The sequence below is a fragment of the Zea mays genome, chromosome 8 (assembly GCF_902167145.1).
Source record: "Zea mays cultivar B73 chromosome 8, Zm-B73-REFERENCE-NAM-5.0, whole genome shotgun sequence".
Taxonomy (NCBI): domain Eukaryota; kingdom Viridiplantae; phylum Streptophyta; class Magnoliopsida; order Poales; family Poaceae; genus Zea; species Zea mays.
In genome coordinates, this window is record NC_050103.1 from 18,856,516 (window position 1) to 18,873,798 (window position 17,283).

The 17,283-nt window shown below is 48.1% G+C and overlaps 1 protein-coding gene across 1 annotated transcript; it reads left to right on the forward strand.

The window, feature by feature from the left end:
* The first annotated feature begins 320 nt into the window (after positions 1–320).
* On the forward strand, positions 321–3,763 carry LOC100278570 (putative DUF1767 domain containing protein). The gene is made up of 6 exons (NM_001151805.2): positions 321–666; positions 1,089–1,256; positions 1,900–2,146; positions 2,672–2,818; positions 2,917–3,188; positions 3,289–3,763. The coding sequence occupies exons 1-6, from the start codon at positions 385–387 to the stop codon at positions 3,463–3,465; spliced, it is 1,293 nt and encodes a 430-aa protein (NP_001145277.2). The 5' UTR covers positions 321–384; the 3' UTR covers positions 3,466–3,763.
* Positions 3,764–17,283: the final 13,520 nt, after the last annotated feature.

The following is a 17,283-nucleotide window of genomic DNA, read 5'->3' on the forward strand; positions in this document are numbered from 1 at the left end:
GCCTCCCCCTCCGCTCGCATGCAGGCTACAGACGTGCCCCTGCGTGTGCAGCGCTTCTCCCTGGAAGCCACTCTACGCAGGGGAAAGGAACAGGAGCACGCTGCAGATAGCGTGAGCCCGTGACGCCCCCTGCCACTGTTTGTTCGTTGGGTGAGATTTTAATAGGTGAAGAAAAATGGTAATAAATGATGAGTAGGTTTGAATAGTGATATTTTATAGTTGTAGTGGAGTATAGGAGAGAATATAGAGGGAACCGCTGCGGGAGATGAAAAAGTAGGGGATGGAATGTTGATGATGTGACGCAAAAAAGTGATATATGGGGAAAAATTTAGGGTAACCGTTGCAGATAGTCTCACCTCGCCGCCTTAGAACACCCTGGCCGCGATGGCGTCAGCGGCGGCGGAAGCTCCGGGCGCATCGGCCTCTTCCGCGGAGAACAGGCTCCTGCAGTCCCTCGCAGAGCGGGGGTGGCGCTTCCGTGACCCCACCGACGAGGCCATCCAAGCCCTGCTCCTCGCCTCCCCCACTCCGTCGCCGGAGGCCGTGGAGTCCGAGCTCGTCAGCATGGACCTGAGGATGTTTGGCGGAAAGTGCCTTCCCGATCGGGCCGCCGCCGGCGGCACGTCGAAGCGGCTTTCGTACCTCCACGGCCCCGTCGTCTTGCAGGTATTGCATAAAAACTCTAAAATCACAGTCCCCAATGCTCTGCACCGGTTAATAATGTGTCCGAAACTAAAGGAAAGTGCGTTATTTGTATAGGGATAGGGTACCTATTCAATTTGTTATATGTGGCTCGATTTAGGTGGACATTGCATTTGTGCTCTACAGGTACCACGACAGTGGTTGTACTAATACTAGGGGAAAAGAGCATTGTCAATGCAGTTCTCTGAACCGAGTCTGTGAAACCTAGCTGTATGTTTCAGACGATGGAACAGATGACAATCATGTCTGCTTTGCGCTTGTGGATCAAATGTGCATTCTCATGCTACTATAGGAGATTTTTTTTTTGGTCATGTCTTGGATGTGTTTGGTTCCTTTAATCCTGTACCTATGTTTACTATTTCCATGATCTATTATTTTTGATACAGATAGTCTCTTTAAGAGATATATATCACAGCAGCATTGATGCGTCCTTTAAGAACCCGCAGCAGCGTCGCCTTCTGCGCTTTGGTCTCACTGATGGGATATGTGAAGCAGTAGCCATAGAGTTTTCTCCCATCCCATTCATCACCGAAGAGATAGCTCCAGGTACCAAGGTCAGTTGACCGTGTTCTGCTTCTACCTCAATTGTTTTTGTAGACAATTTTAGTCAAATTTGATAGTTTTCAAGTGTAAACTGTACATACTTTCCTCCCTCTGCCACTGCCTGCCATCTGGGTATTGACTATTGTTCATGACTTCTTGTTCAGTTCTGAGTATTAATGCCATCAGTGCCAGAGACCAGAGAGTAGCTTAACAACATTTGATTAAATTCTGAGCATGTTAGAAATGAATAAGTAAACAAGAATACTCAGGTAGCTCTTTGTGCGACAGTATACTATCCTTCAGAATGAAAACAAACTTTGAAAAAGATAAAGTAGGCACACTAATATTTCAACTTAATGATGTAAACAACTTATTTTTGATGATGTGGCATTAACATGGGGTTGGGAGATAGCATTCAATTGTTCCCATTGGTTACCTGCCACTTTGCACCATGGTCTGTCTAAATTTTCTTATGCTTTTTCTAAACCTCAATAGGAAGGCCTAAAATTTGGCTAAAAATGATACATTATTGTTCTCTGTGATCATTTGAAGACTGGTATTTACACTTCCTCAAATATACAGTCGTTGCCCGCCTGCAGTTCATTAAATACTAGCATTGACATGCATTTTTTTACTTTTCTTGCCCCTTTATAGATTCGCCTCGAGAATAGGGTTCCAATCAATAATGGCATATTGTGCTTAAGCGCGAAAAATGTGACTGTTATTGGGGGGGCTGTCCAATCATTGTATGAAGAATGGCAGATGAACCAGAAATACTCTGGCTTATCCCGTCCATCATTGAGGTTGTCTCCAAGTGATGATGGAGTTGGGCCTCCACCATTTGAGAAGTTAGACATTGAAGCACGCCCCTGCAGGGAAACCAAAGTTCAAGCATATCCTGGTAATGGTTAATACCCTCGTTTTCACTCCTGCACTCATGCTGTTCACTAAATAGATGTGGAAGTTATGAGTTGCTTGCCTTAAGTAAAATACAGAAACACAACAACACAGCCTTTTTATCTCCACTCCCAAGCAAGTTGGAGTAGGCTAGAGATGCAACCCAACATGAGGCACCCGCAAAAACGAAAAACCTGTGTAAAAAACATCATTAAGTAAAATATAGCACCAGAAGTCAATGAAAATTTGCATTTGGTTCAGGCAGTGAAATCTGCATGAATGGTACTTCAGGATTATTCCTCATGAAAAGGTGCTATAATGTATAGTGCTATACTTGTCGCTAGAAATATATTGATTTTGTTGAAATTTAATAGGAAGTCACTGTCAAGTCGTGTAAATCTTAACAAGCACCATTAATCGGATAACAGACAGACTGGTTCCTTGTCATTGTTACGAGCTATTATTGCATATATGCTTGCAAAACTTTTAGATGTCCTCATGACATGTGATCTGTCTTCCTTGCATAAAGCTAGGAAGTTGGCAGTTACTCATGACCATGGACCAGTTAATTCTGGTGGCAAGCCAATGAATGAGGGTTCAAACGATGAGAACAGAGACAATATTGAGAGTAAGGTTGAATCTAAGCAAATTACTCAAGACAGCAGGCCAAAAGAGGGTCAGACTCCAAAACCTTATCTTCCATAGTATCACTTTAATCTTTATGATTTGTCAGGGGCAGTTGGGGACTAATACTTATTTCCTTGCAATGTGCAGTCAGCGAAGCTGTTCCAGTCCAGAACCAAGCTGCCGCGCAGAAGCTACTGCAGAAAATGTCGCAGGCCGTGCCTGAGGACAGGCGCGGTCGCGGTCATAGATTCAAGGGCAAAGGCAAGGAAGAAGATGCTCAGGTTTTTACCCTCGATGAATGGGAGAAGAGGAAAGCCATCAGTTCGAAGCCCGCTGCGGAAAGCTACGTGCATGACACTAGCCGAGACGAGGAGCTGGCGAGGCAACTGCAGGAACAACTAGACCTAGAAGACTTGCATGTTAGTCCGACTCTCTGCTGTGATGTTGCGTCCCTTCCCAGACTTTTTTACAGCCCCAGTGTCAGAATGCTGATTTCAGTGTCAATATGATGCATTTCAGGGTGGGGCAGGTGCAGGCGTTCTCCATGGCGGGGCCGAGAGCTCGGATGCTGAACGGTTACGGATGAGCATGTTCAGCTTCAGTGGCCCTGACGAAGCAGGTGGTGGTAGGAGAGATTTTCGAGGCCGCGGCAGGGGAAGGGGCGGAGGGCGACGCAGGGGCAGAGGAAGATTTTAGGCCCGGCCACACAGTTGTAGGTTTATTGGTTTGTTGCGTGTTCAGTGTAGTCCACCGGTTGTATGGGTAAAAGTGGCGCGATGATATCCTTCTCAAATCCTGTTTCTGAATTTCTCTAGCCTCATGGCGAGAGCAGATGCTAGTCAGATTAAGGAACAGTTTGTAGACTTCCTGGAGTTTTTGAACTGTTCTTAGATGCAGGAGCACATCGTACATTGTTTTTGGAAGAACGAGTTAAAAGTCTGAAATTTACATGACTTGTATCTTCTGTTTACGTGTGCTGTTCAGCCGTTTGAAATATGGTGCTGTACTGTATATAATGCTGTGTTGCTTCTTAAATCTGAGATTTTGCTTGTGGAAGTACAAGTCAATGCATTGTGGGCCCAGTTGGTACAAGAAGAGATGGATACGAATGACAATGTGGTGATTAAAAAGCAAGGTGTGACGAGAATCGAACTCGCATTTTTTATCGGGATTTATTCTTAATAATAATATATCACATTTTTTTTTATCTTCCTCGAGAATTCTCAGCAGTAGGTGAGATCTTGTGATTGTGAATGTGAAACAGAGAAATTTCACGTCTCTTAAAAATGTCTCAAGAATCGTTGCTCAATGCCTTGATCACGTGTTCTCCCTAATTGCAGGAGACGTGATTCATGTGGTTTCTCTGAGCAAACCTAGCTGTAGAAAAAATAAGCATATGAATAATCACTTGTAGCTTTATATATATATATGGCAGGTATAACGGAGCCCTGGGCTTCGGATATTAACGAGAGCCCGGGTCGTGGACGGGGTCTGGTCCACTCAGCAACGACGCGTGGGTCTGATGGAGAGGAGACAGAGAGCATGCAGAACCGACGGCGCCGTGACGGGGTGGATTAATGAAAAGGCGGGAATCATATGGGAGTTGGCGGAATTATAGGGATTAGATTCCATGCAAACGTGCATACTATGAAACGTGGGCGCGGAATTAAAGGATCTTGCATGGGGCTTAATGGCGGCGGTGAAAGGTAATATTGTATAAGATGATGAATGGTTTGGCATAAAACAGGTACGCTATAAATGTTGTATATATAGTATATACAGAATGATGTAAAACATTGAGTCATTGTACGTAAGAAGTTTGTAATGTTTTTTTAATACATGTACACTGCTAAAATATCGGTACGGTTCCGGAAATTATGGAAATACTCTGGAAACGTGGGTGCGGTTACTTGTTTAGAGTATCCTCCGTGATTTCCTTGCATTCGAAAAAAAATCCCACTACTGGAGAACTAGTTGGCGGTGGAGATGGCCGGCTCTGGACAATCGCCGGTGATGGTAGGAGATGGCGGTCATCTTGGTCCAAACACTGAGAGAGGAGTTGATGGTAACTTAATGGTTACTGTGGGGGACAGATATCCCCCGGGTCCACTAGAAGGCAAGAAGGTCTCGCGAAGGGCCCCAGGCCCATTATTTCGCAAGGCCATCCCTTCGTGGGCCAGGGGAAGAACTTTCGACAGATTGGATCAACACGAGATCAGATCAACTCAAACCCATGCGGTTCGCTGAGTTCAAAGCGCTATCCGCAGTAGTGATCCGATTCTCCCGCACAGCACCCTCAGACGTCGGAACTAATCGATGATAAGTCGGCAGGATCATAGGAAGATAAGTTTAGTCAGTTCACTATTGCTTAGGCGCACGTTGTTATCATATCCGCATATATCGCCCCACGGTTGAGTATATAAGGCCTAGGGGCACCCCATCAAAATTATGTTCATCTCATTCATCAGCCATCCACCTAGCTATCTACCATCCCTCGTGCTAGAGAATTCCTATGTAACTCACCCCATAAAAGATCCACACCAGGACGTAGGGTGTTACGCGTCTCAAAGCGGTCCGAACCTGTGCAAAATTGTCTACTGTCTCTCGTGCATCTAGCACGAACCATTGAGCTACAGTCGGTAACACCATCCTACTCCAAAAGCACCTCGAGGGGCAACCCCGAGTGCGCGGTCGGACCCAAAACACCGACAGCTGGCGCGCCAGGTAGGGGGTGTGTCACTGATCCAAGCTAGCTCAATAGCCATCACTTTCCAGCACAAGATCATCCTCCGCCCTGGATCCATGTTCTGCTTCGAAACCATTTCGTCCGTGGCAGACGAAGAAGGAACTCTACATCGCATCACGGATCCATCGGAGAAGAAGCCTTCCTCAACAATCTCCAGGAAAGTCGGAGCGAAGCAGGAAAAAGCGCAACCCCCGGCGCTCCGAGTGAAGACTACCTCCTGCAAGCCGGGAACAGAGGATCCGTCTACCCGGAGAAGTCCACTGTCCACCTCTTCTACAGAAAAATGGACACGGATCACAAGGAAAAAGGAAGCAAATGAGGTAAAGGCTCGTCAAGCTGCTCTTCTGATATCTCTGCCCTCAAAGGAGAACAGGAAGAAGCTTGTCACTACGACGGTTCCATTCTACCCTGACGTCCTCTTTATCGGGGAAAGAGTGGAATCAACCCCCATCTCTGACGATGAACCAACCGCGCCGGGAGAAGACCCTCTTCAACGGGAATCTCACCGACGAAGGAACCGACGCCGAAATATTTGGCGACATCACGAAGCCGGAGAGCGGGACTCGGCGCAGCCTGTATCATGAGATGAGATCTTGGAGATGGGAGAAACCCTAGAAGAACGGGTCTTCAGGGAAAGAAGGAATTCCTGACGGCGTGATCGTCGGCAAGCTCAAGAGCAGGCCGAACAGGAAGTGAGACAACGCCGAGAGAACCCTCTTCTCGGACAAAACCTGAACCCCGACTTTGCCCGAGCCATGAACACACCGAGCGAGGTCGGTGGAGTGTTGGCTCGGATAGCCGATGGCCTCCTCCGGACTCCAGACGCTGAGGGCTATCGACGGCTGCTCACTCGGGCAGCTAATCATCTTCTACCTCTCGCCCATCCACCAAGCGATCTACGACACGCCATCAATAGTCGGCGGGACGCGCGGAGCTCCATCAACACTTCACGCGAACGACGACATGAGAACGAGATTTGATGCCGAGAAGAGTATGACTGGGATCACGACATCCCTGCGCGAAGTCAGGCCACCAGAGTTGAGTCGGCAATGGCTTCAACTGGCGGCACGACCCAGGGACGGTCGAGGCACCACGTCAATGACTCCCCTCCCCAGGACCGACATCAACATCATCGACAGGAGGACACGTGCGGAGTATCGGCACTCACTCCACTTCTCAGGGCCATTCAATGGCCCCTAACTTCAAAGTCTCCAACGTCGACAAGTACGAACCTAAGCATGACCCGGGAGGTTGGTTGGCTGTATACACCACCGCTGCCTGAGCCGCTGGGGCAACTGAAGATGTGATGACCGCGTACTTGCTCATCGTCCTTGGGCAGGATGCGCTACAATGGCTACGACACCTACCCCGACACTGCATCGACGACTGGAGCGACTTCAGTCGGCGTTTTATCGCCAACTTCCAATCTCTCTCCGACAAACCGGCGCAACCATGGGACCTCAAATCCATCAAGCGCCGAGGGGATGAGACTCTCCGGTCGTACCTCAAAAGATTCCAGACCATGAGAAATCGAATCCTCGAGGTTGCAGAAGCAGTAGTAATTGAAGACTTCTACCGGGGATCTAATGACTCGGCCTTCGTCCGAGCCATACTGCAAAAGGCACTGACTACCTCCGAGCAGCTATTCTGGGAAGCGGACCTCTACATCACCGTCGACGAACGAGCTTAGGACCTCATCAGAGGAGCGAAGCCTGCACCGACGGCACCATGGTGCGACACGAACCAACAACCCGACAAGCATTGGGAGAAGAGGCCTCGTGAAGAAGTTCACGCCGCCGGACCACCCGCCTCTCGCGCCCGAGGAGCACCTTGGGGAGGTGAACGTACATTGGACGACATCCTCGACGCCCAGTGCCCGTACCACAAGGACATGCGCCACACCCTCCGAAACTGCAGGGACTTTAAGCACTCCGTTGGGAACGGCCGACCCTTCTAACCTCTACCACCTCCCCCACCTCGAGGAGGACCCGGAGAACCTCGACTGCCTCAACAACAGGAAGAGGGAGGAGGCGGAGCATTCCCGCGCGTCGATGGAGAAGTCAACGTCATCTTCGGTGGACATGGGTCGCAAGAAAGCAAAAGGCAACAGAAGCTCAATGATCGTCAGATACTGGTGGCGGCCACAGGTCCTCCCGCCCCGTATCGATGGTCTGAACACCCGATCACCTTCACTCGGGCGGATCAGTGGCTCAACTTCGATCACCTGGGTAAATACCCGCTCCTCGTCGATCCAGTGATCTGAGAGAGCAGGGTAAAGAAGGTGTTAGTGGACGGGGGAAGCAGCATCAACGTTACCTTCCCCCGGACGCTTCAAGGCTTGGGGGTCGCACTCAAAGAACTCCACGAGTCAAACACTCCTTTTTTCGGCATCGTGCCAACTGAAGGAGAATATCCACTCGGACACATCTACATGCCGGTCACCTTCGGAACTCCAGAAAACTACAGAACCGAGTTCCTGAGGTTCGAGGTGGCAAGCTTCGACTGCGGATACAACACCATCATCGACAGGCCTGGACTGGCGAAGTTCATGGCCATTCCGCATTATACGTACATGATATTGAAGATGCCTAGACCACAAGGAATCATCACTGTGCGCGCTGACTTCCAAGGCACCGCAGAGTGCTTCTGAGTGGCCATTCAGGCGGCTCTCACCACCAAACTATCAATGACTTCTTCTGCACAGGCAAACTCAAAGCCTGATGACGACCTCACAGTACCTATAAATAAAGCTCAAGCTGTGACCTCTATGCGGCCGACTGAGGAAACCAAGAGAATCAACCTCGGGTTCGCTGATGAACGCAAGACTGCCATCATCAGCTCTAGCCTGGATGACAAATAGGAAAGCACGCTCGTCCAGTTCCTGCAAGATAACCGAGACGTATTCGCATGGCAACCTGTGGATATGCCAGGAGTCCCAAGAGAGCTAGCTGAGCACAAACTGAAGGTCTATCCCCAGGTGAGGCCGATCCGACAAAAGTTACGTCGTTTCACGCACGACAAGAGAGAATCCATTCGTGCTGAGCTAGCTCACCTAGTCGCAGCAGGATTCATTAGAGAAGTACTGCATCCTGAGTGGTTAGCAAATCCTGTTCTTGTACTCAAAAAGAATAAAGTGGATTGGCGCATGTGCGTCGACTATACAGATCTCAACAAGCACTGTCCGAAGGATCCCTTCGGACTTCCAAGGATAGACCAGGTGGTAGACTCGACCGCCGTGTGTTCTATGTTGTCCTTCTTGGATTGCTACTCCGGGTATCATCAGATCAGCCTGGCAAAAGAAGACGAGGAAAAAACTGCATTCATCACCCCGTTAGGAGCTTTCTGCTATACCTCCATGCCGTTTGGCCTCAAAAACGCTGGAGCGACTTACCAAAGAGCCATTCAGACATGCTTAGCCGATCACTGGGGCAAGCGTGTAGAAGCTTATGTGGATGACGTGGTGATCAAGACAGAAAACTAAGAAAACTTCGTTGAAGATTTGTAGTTGGTCTTCAATAGCCTGCGACGATATCAGTGGAAGCTTAATCCAAAAAAATGTGTCTTTGGAGTATCAACAGGAAAATTGCTCGGATTCATTGTCAGCCACCGAGGAATTGAAGCTAACCCAGAAAAGATCGAGGCTATCATAAGGATGGAAGCACCGCGGTCACAGAAGAAAGTGTAAAGACTTACTGGATGCATGGCAGCTCTAAGCAGGTTCATATCAAGGTTAGGAGAAAAAGGACTACCGTTCTACAAGTTGCTCAAGAAGGTGGACAAGTTCCAGTGGACCTCAGAAGCTCAGGAAGCCCTTGATGCACTGAAGAAATTCCTGACAACACCGCTAGTGTTAAAGCCGCCACGCCGAGCTACGCCAAGTCAACCGCCAGAAGATCTGTTGTTGTACATCTCTTGCACGACTCACGTGGTGAGCACCACGTTGGTAGTCGAGCGAGCAGAGGAAGGACATGCATATCCAGTACAACATCCCGTCTATTTCATCAGTGAAGTTCTGGGGCCCTCAAAGAAGAAATATCCTCAAGTTCAAAAGCTATTGTATGCAGTACTTCTAACTGCACGCAAGCTCTATCACTACTTTGACGACCACAAAGTCATAGTAGTCACTAGATTTCCAATAGGGGATATTCTCCACAACAAAGAAGCCATCGGAAGAATAGCCAAGTGGGCCTGCGAGCGGGAGCTCACGACATCGAGTTTCGACCTTGCACTGCAATAAAGACTCAAGCATTAGTTGACTTCGTATCAGAGTGGACCGAGCAATAAGTGCTAGATAACCCAGAGACTGTAGAAGTATGGCAGATGTATTTCGATGGCTCGTTGAAGCTGCAGGGGGCAGGCGCAGGGATCCTCTTCATTGCACCTGGAGGTGAACAACTCAAATATGCTCTTCAGTTGTTATTCTCAACATCCAACAATGCAGCAGAATATGAAGCTTTGATTCACGGACTAAACATTGCCTTATCACTGGGCATTAAGAGACTGATGGTATACGGAGATTCACTGGTGGTCATAAGTTAGATAAATAAAGAATGGGATTGCTCGAATGACTCTATGGGCAAGTACTGCATAGTCATCCAAAAGCTGGAAGACAAATTCGAAGGGCTGGAATTTCATCATGTGGAGAGAGATCGCAACGCGGCAGCAGACGCGTTGTCGAAACTAGGATCCAGTTGGACCCAGGTCCCACCTGGGGTTTTCGTCCAAGAAATATCATGCCCGAGTATTTCCTTAGAACAAGCAGAAGAGTGCAACGTTTTGAGCCAGCCAGAGTCAGATTCTGATGACTGGAGGGAGCCAATCATCAGATATATAAAAAATGAAGAAGAGCTAGATGACAAAACTGCAGCAGAACGTATCGCAAGGCAGTCAGCTCACTACACTCTCATTGGGGAAGCACTGTACAGAAGGGGCGCAACAGGAGTCCTCATGAAGTGCATTCTTTCGGCCACTGGGAAGCAACTACTAGATGAGATCCACGCCGGGCAATGCGGGATACACGCAGCATCCAAGACTCTAGTTGAGAAGGTCTTCAGGTCTGGTTTCTACTGGCCAACAGCAAAGAGTGATACAGCCGAGTTAGTCTAGAGGTGTGAAGCTTGCCAATACTTAGCAAAGCAGCAGCATTTACCAGCACAGCAACCGCAGACCATACCCATAACATGGTCATTTGCGTGCTGGGGATTGGACATGATTGGACCCTTCAAGAAAGCTCAAGGAGGATACACTCACGTGCTGGTTGCCATCGACAAATTCACTAAATGGATAGAGTACAAGCCCATCACTTCTCTGACTTTAGCTAAGGCAGTGGAGTTCATACAAGATATAATATTCAGGTTAGGAATATCGAATAGCATCATAACTGACCTGGGATCCAATTTCACTAGCTCCAAATTCTTCGATTTCTGCGAACAAAGAAGCATCCAGATCAAATATGCGTCAGTAGCACACCCGAGAGCTAACGGTCAGGTGGAAAGGGCCAATGGAATGATATTGGAAGCACTCAAGAAAAAAATCTTCAACAAGAATGAAAAGTTCGCAGGAAAGTGGATCAGAGAATTGCCGTATGTGGTTTGGAGCCTAAGAACTCAACCTAGCCGAGCTTTACATGGAAACACTCCCTTCTTCATGGTTTATGGTTCGGAGGCAGTGCTACCTGCCGATCTCAGGTTTGGGGCACCAAGGCTGATCTTCGAAAACATAGCCGAAGCAAAAGCTACTAGACTGGAGGATATCGATATATTGGAAGAAGAACGATTGAATACAGTAATTCAGTGAGCTAGGTACCAGCAAACTCTGAGGCGCTATCATGATAAGGCCATACGACATCGATCCTTCGTAGTGGGAGACTTGGTCCTTCGCCGAATTCTAACAGGGTAAGGACGGCACAAATTGTCACCATTATGGGAAGGGCCATTTGTAGTAGCAGAAGTTACCCGACCAGGATCATATCGACTTACTCAAATGGATGGCACAGAAATAGAGAATTCATGGAATATAGAGCATCTCAGGAAGTTTTACCCCTAGCTAGATTTCAAAAGTTATCGGGGCAGCATTGTATTCTGTAATGGGAAAAGTACATCATCAATAAAAAGACTTCATTCTCAAAGGCACTCAAACTATTTATTATCAATCTGCATACTTACTCGACTCAGGGTGACCACTATACCCTACTAACGGAGCAATCGGCTTAAGTCGGTAGTGACTTAAGACGGTGCAACATGCTCACGCTTGCTTAACTTAGGGTGACCACTATACCCTACTAACGGAGCAATCGGCTTAAGTCGGCAGTGACTTAAGACGGTGCAACATGCTCACGCTTGCTTAACTTAGGGTGACCACTATACCCTACTAACGGAGCAATTGGCTTAAGTCGGCAGTGACTTAAGACGATGCAACATGCTCACGCTTGCTTAACTTAGGGTGACCACTATACCCTACTAACGGAGCAATCGGCTTAAGTCGGCAGTGACTTAAGATGGTGCAACATGCTCACGCTTGCTTAACTTAGGGTGACCACTATACCCTACCAACGGAGCAATCGGCTTAAGTCGGCAGTGACTTAAGACGGTGCAACATGCTCACGCTTACTTAACTTAGGGTGACCACTATACCCTACTAACGAAGCAATCGGCTTGAGTTGGCAATGACTTAAGGCGGTGCGACATGCTCACGACTACTCGATCTAGTATAAACATGCTTACGATCACTCATCTTAGGGCGGTCTCTATGCCTCACAAAATAGGAAGAAGTTTCGAAACCAACACACTGCATTTGCCTCTGCAATCGTAACAACTGTTGAATTCAAACAACAGAAAAAGCAAAAATAGCATTCAGTACTAAGAACACGTTCTAGCAAAGTATTCAGGCACATTGATCACATATACATCATGAATGTATTCAGTATCTCTACTTGGTAATATCTTTCTCAGGAGCAACCGATGAAGAAGGGCGACTCGAGGAGTCAGGAGCAGCCTTGACATCGGCAACTATATCATCAAGAACAACCACGCCCGGCCTCCTTATCAAGATCCGCCCCGCACGAATGGCTTTGTCCATGGCCTTATCGCGCTGGGCCTTCAGAATGACAGAGTTATCTTCTGTAGCTTTGGTGGCTAGTTGAGCGGCCTCTAGCTCCTGGGCGACTGACTTCTTGGAGGCACGCAGATCCTTGATGATGGAATATTTGCTCGACACTAATTGCCTAAGACGTAGGACCTCATCCTGAGAAGTATGCAGCTCATGACGGTGGTGATCCAAATCTGCCATGGTAAAATGATGGCTCCTCTCCATGATAGTCAGAGAATTGCTGGCATCACGATACAACCTATCAAGATTATCGCGAGAAGCCACAAGTACGCGTTTTTCTTCCTACAGATAAGAATCAGCTTTCAAACATCCAGTAAGCAGAAAAAACACAACAGAGAAAGTCAAGAAAGCTTACCTCATTAGCCGCCCTTTTAGAGTCAAGTTGAGCACTGAGAGAGGAATTCAATGAATTGGCATCATCTAAGGAAGCAGAAACCCGAGCTAGGTCGGTCTGACCTTGAGAATACTTCTCCTCGAGTTTAGAGTACCGCTGGGTCATATCTAACAAAAAAACAGTTGAAGAAGGACACACAGTTAAAAACAGACTAATCAAGAAGTCAATGAAAAAACAAAGACACTAACCAGCATTTGCCATTTTCAAATCAGATATCTGTTTCTGAAGCAACAACGGATTCCACTGCATCAGGGACAGAGCTCCTTCTGGGACAGAGGCACCTTGTGATCTCAATTGACCAGCCATCCCATCAACCAAAGCCTGATATTACAAACAAATGAGTACAAAGACAATAATTTACTAGGAGTATCGCCAGAACAGGAAAAGCCAAGTTACCTGAAGATTAGAGAAGAACGACAGAAATCCCAAGTCACGAGAAGCTAGATGATGGCTCGATAAAGGAACATCACTAGGGATCAATTCGACGCCACTAACAGGCATCAGAGCTTCAGCATCCAGTGCACCGACCTCTAAGGCGACTCCTTCACTTGAAGCATGCACTGCTAGTACACCTCCAGAATGTGGTGGAGAGGATCTGACATGGACATCCATGGAGGTATGAGAAGAGGAGCCCGCTCGGACACCCTCGGGGGCTGGGTTGCAGCCCGTACTGCCCATCGGAGCCAGATCACCACCGGTAACACCCTCGGGGGCTGGGTCGCAGCTTGCGCTACCCACCCGAGCTGGATCATTACCGGCAACACCCTCGGGGGCTGGGTAACCGCTGGAACCACCCTTGAGGACTGAGTACTCTGCAACAGCCACCTCTAAGGCTGAAGGATTCTCAGTCACCTCCATGGAAATTGAACAACCCTGACCAGCTTCTTGGCTCCAAAGATCGCCCTCCAAGGTCGACGATGCACGAGACGCTGCCCGAGATACCTCTAATCCCACATCTAGAACATCAGAGCAGATGTCCATCATATCACCATCAGTTGGCTCGGACAGCAGACCTTCAGGAACAACATCCTCAAGAGCCTGATCAAAATTTGCTAGGGATAACTCTTGTAGACCAATAAGAGCAGACAGAGCTAGAGAAGGAATATCGCTACTCCCCCACTGACTCTGTAGCGCCGACTGTTCTTCCGAATTAGCAGGACTTCCTCTTCTTCCTCTTCGTCCTCGTCAACAATACGGGCAACAAACGGCACAGGGTCACACCCATTAGGATCAGCATCAGTAGGGTCACACCCATTGGGATCAGCTCCAGTAAAGAGTTCCACTGGTACTTCTTCAGCAGTAGGAGCAGAAGGGCCAGCATCATGATCCAAGCACGACACTCGCTGAAGCCGTTTCTTTTTCTTTTTCTTCCCCTCGGCAGGAGCAGTTGGATGACTGACTTGGCGAAGACATTTTGGGCGAGTACCCTCAGGCCTTCGAGTATCCACGGTTTTCTTAGGCTCTGGGATAGTTGCAACAACCACTGTTTCAGTAGGGACCGAGTCAGAAGAATCCCCAGCCAGCACGTCCAACATAGCACTTATCTCTGCATCACCTAGACTCATAGGCATCTCAAAGTGAACTTGCCTCTCATCATTGGGAAGATCTCCAAGCGAAGCAACCAAAACCTCAACTTCTTCAAGAGAGGGTCACACTCTAAGACCCAAACCACTGCCACTATCAGGAGGATTGGACACAAAATTGAAAAAGGACTTGAAAGATGGCAGATTCTAGGCAGAATATGCAACATGAGCACCAATATTTGATACTTTGCCCCTAAGAATCATTCCCAGTCGGCTCACCAAATCCACAGCAGGAATTCTCTTGTTGGTAACCCGGGTTGAGTCGGCGATACCACTGTATAAGTAAGCCGGATATGCTCTGTCCTTCAGAGGCTGGATATTCTTAAACACAAAGTCTGCAACCACAGCTTCAGCGGTCAGACCTCTCTCCTTCAGTAAACAAATTTCAGCAAGCAGAACCTTGGCCTCTATTACTTCTAGGGCTATGGGAGACTCAATCCAACTCGGAGTGCGCACATCCGGTTGTCTCCCTGACCGAGGGGGGAGGGAGTTACCATGATTTTCCACAATGAACCACTCTAAGCGCCATCCTTTAATACTATCCTTAAGTGGGATATTGAGGTATTCTGTTTTCCTCCCACGACGCATCTCCAAGCTCGCACCGCCCACAAGCTGATGCTGCCCCCCAGCCATCCCAGGGCGACAGTGATACAAGTATTTCCACAAACCGAAGTGAGGAAGAATTCCAAGGTAGGCCTCACACAAGTGAACAAAGATAGAAATTTGCAGAATAGAGTTGGGATTCAGGTGAGTCAGATTCAGATGGTAAAAGTCAAGGAGACCGCGAAAGAAGGGAGAAATGGGAAGGGCAAGACCACGAATAAGAAAAGGAATGTAAACAATGGACTCGTGGGTGTCCTCTGTCGGGACAGTAACCCCACGACAAATCCGCCAAGAACAAAGCTCCTTGGGAGGAAGAATTCCGACATCGATAAGATGGAGAAGATCCGACTCGGAAACAACAGACATATGATTACCTGCGAAAGGCAATTGGCTGTTGGGATCGATAGGAGGAATGACCGCAGCAGTGGAATTCTGGTTCTTCCACTTGGGTGCCATCACAATCTCGCCGACGAATTGGGCGGAAGCAAAATCAAAGGAAAACAGAGGATGTTTGGAGGCGAAAAGCAAGGCTAAGGCTCAGGACGCGGAGGCGTGTGATGACGTGATGCAAATGGGGTTTTCTCGGGTCAGATACCGTTTCTAAAAGCGCTAAGTCATCACTCGGGGAAAAAACAGGACTTCATGACTTGGCTGTTGCCTCTAAAACGCCGACGTCACCAGAAACCACTCGGTTGTTACTTCTAAAACGACGACGTGGCCCAGCACCACCCGATTGTTACTTCTAAAACACCGACGTGATTTAGCATGACTCAGATATTGCCTTTGAAGGCACCAACAGCAACTCAACCGTTTTTTCTCCACATAAAACGTAGGCAGAATTAAATACGACCCGACAGTAACAGGTCGTTACTCAAGAGTTACTTCTAAGAACAACGGCTGCATCGGGCATAAGTACAAGTTGTTGATCGACTATAAATGGGCATCAAAAAGGCAAAAGATATGCATAAGAGCCAACATTCTTCATTATATAAAGGGAGAAGTTCTTTCACAAATTCAAAGACTGACTCATTATGAGCCGACCTTCCTCCCATTTTTCGACACATTACATTACTACATTACACTACTACACTACTTACACTACACTATACTACTAACTACTACTACATTATTCTACTAATACTAATACTACTTATCTATACTAATATTTTAAGCCAGTGGCGCTTTGCCACTGGCCCTGCTGCTGCCGTCGCCCTTGCCGTCGCCCTTGTCGTTGCCTCCGTCGTCGCTGTCGCCCTCATCGTCGCCGTCACCGTCGCTCCCCTCCTCGGACGAGTTAGAGGAGTCCTCCTCGTCCGAGGAGACCTCCGACTCATCCGAGCCCTCGAGCTCGGAGCGCTCGACGACCCGGATATATGTCCACACCTCGACGGCGATCCCTTGGGAATCGTCCGAGTCTTCGGACGATGTCGGGGGCGAGGTGTAGACTGGTGATCCCTCAGACCTGGAGGAAAACTCCTCCTCTGAGTACTCAGAATCGCCGAAGTCCTCCGAGGGAGGGGTCGGCTCACGCTTCTGCTTGTCGCCGGAATGGTGCGACGAGCTTCCACCCTTTTTGCTCTTGCCCATGGTGGAGTAGGAGGGAAGAGAAAAGAAGAGAGTAAACAACAAGCGGCAGAGAGATGTGTGAAGACGCCAGTGAAGCAAGCACTCTATTTATAGAGGAAGAAGACAACCGCTCATCTCCTACCATGGTCACTGAACAGTCGCAAATATTCAATAAGCAATTCAAATCGTCTGGAAACAAGTCAGGCGACTGACATCGTTTCACGTAACACGACACCCATTGGGACTCAAGTCAATTGCTTGGATGATATGATTACACCCTCGGTCACGTCAAGTTACTACTCAGGGGTAGTTTGCTAAACGCTCAGCGCACCAAGCCGTCCTTTGCCTACACCCATTGGGGGGGACGTCCAGGAATTTTCAATAGATTTTCCCAAACAGTCACATCCATACAGTATACGCAATGAATGTATCAAGACAAAAAAGATATCAATGGAGATCAGAGGAAAGCCACAAATAGCTGATGACGTACAAGTCTAATCAACAGGAGCATTGAA

What these genes read in the sequence shown, in the direction of transcription:
- LOC100278570 (NM_001151805.2), top strand. Translation starts at nt 385, where the DNA reads ATGGCGTCAGCGGCGGCGGAAGCTCCGGGCGCATCGGCCTCTTCCGCG. An exon ending in CAAAGTTCAAGCATATCCTG is followed by an intron (nt 2,147 to 2,671) that starts GTAATGGTTAAT and finishes CCTTGCATAAAG; the next exon opens with CTAGGAAGTTGGCAGTTACT. An exon ending in AGACAGCAGGCCAAAAGAGG is followed by an intron (nt 2,819 to 2,916) that starts GTCAGACTCCAA and finishes TGCAATGTGCAG; the next exon opens with TCAGCGAAGCTGTTCCAGTC.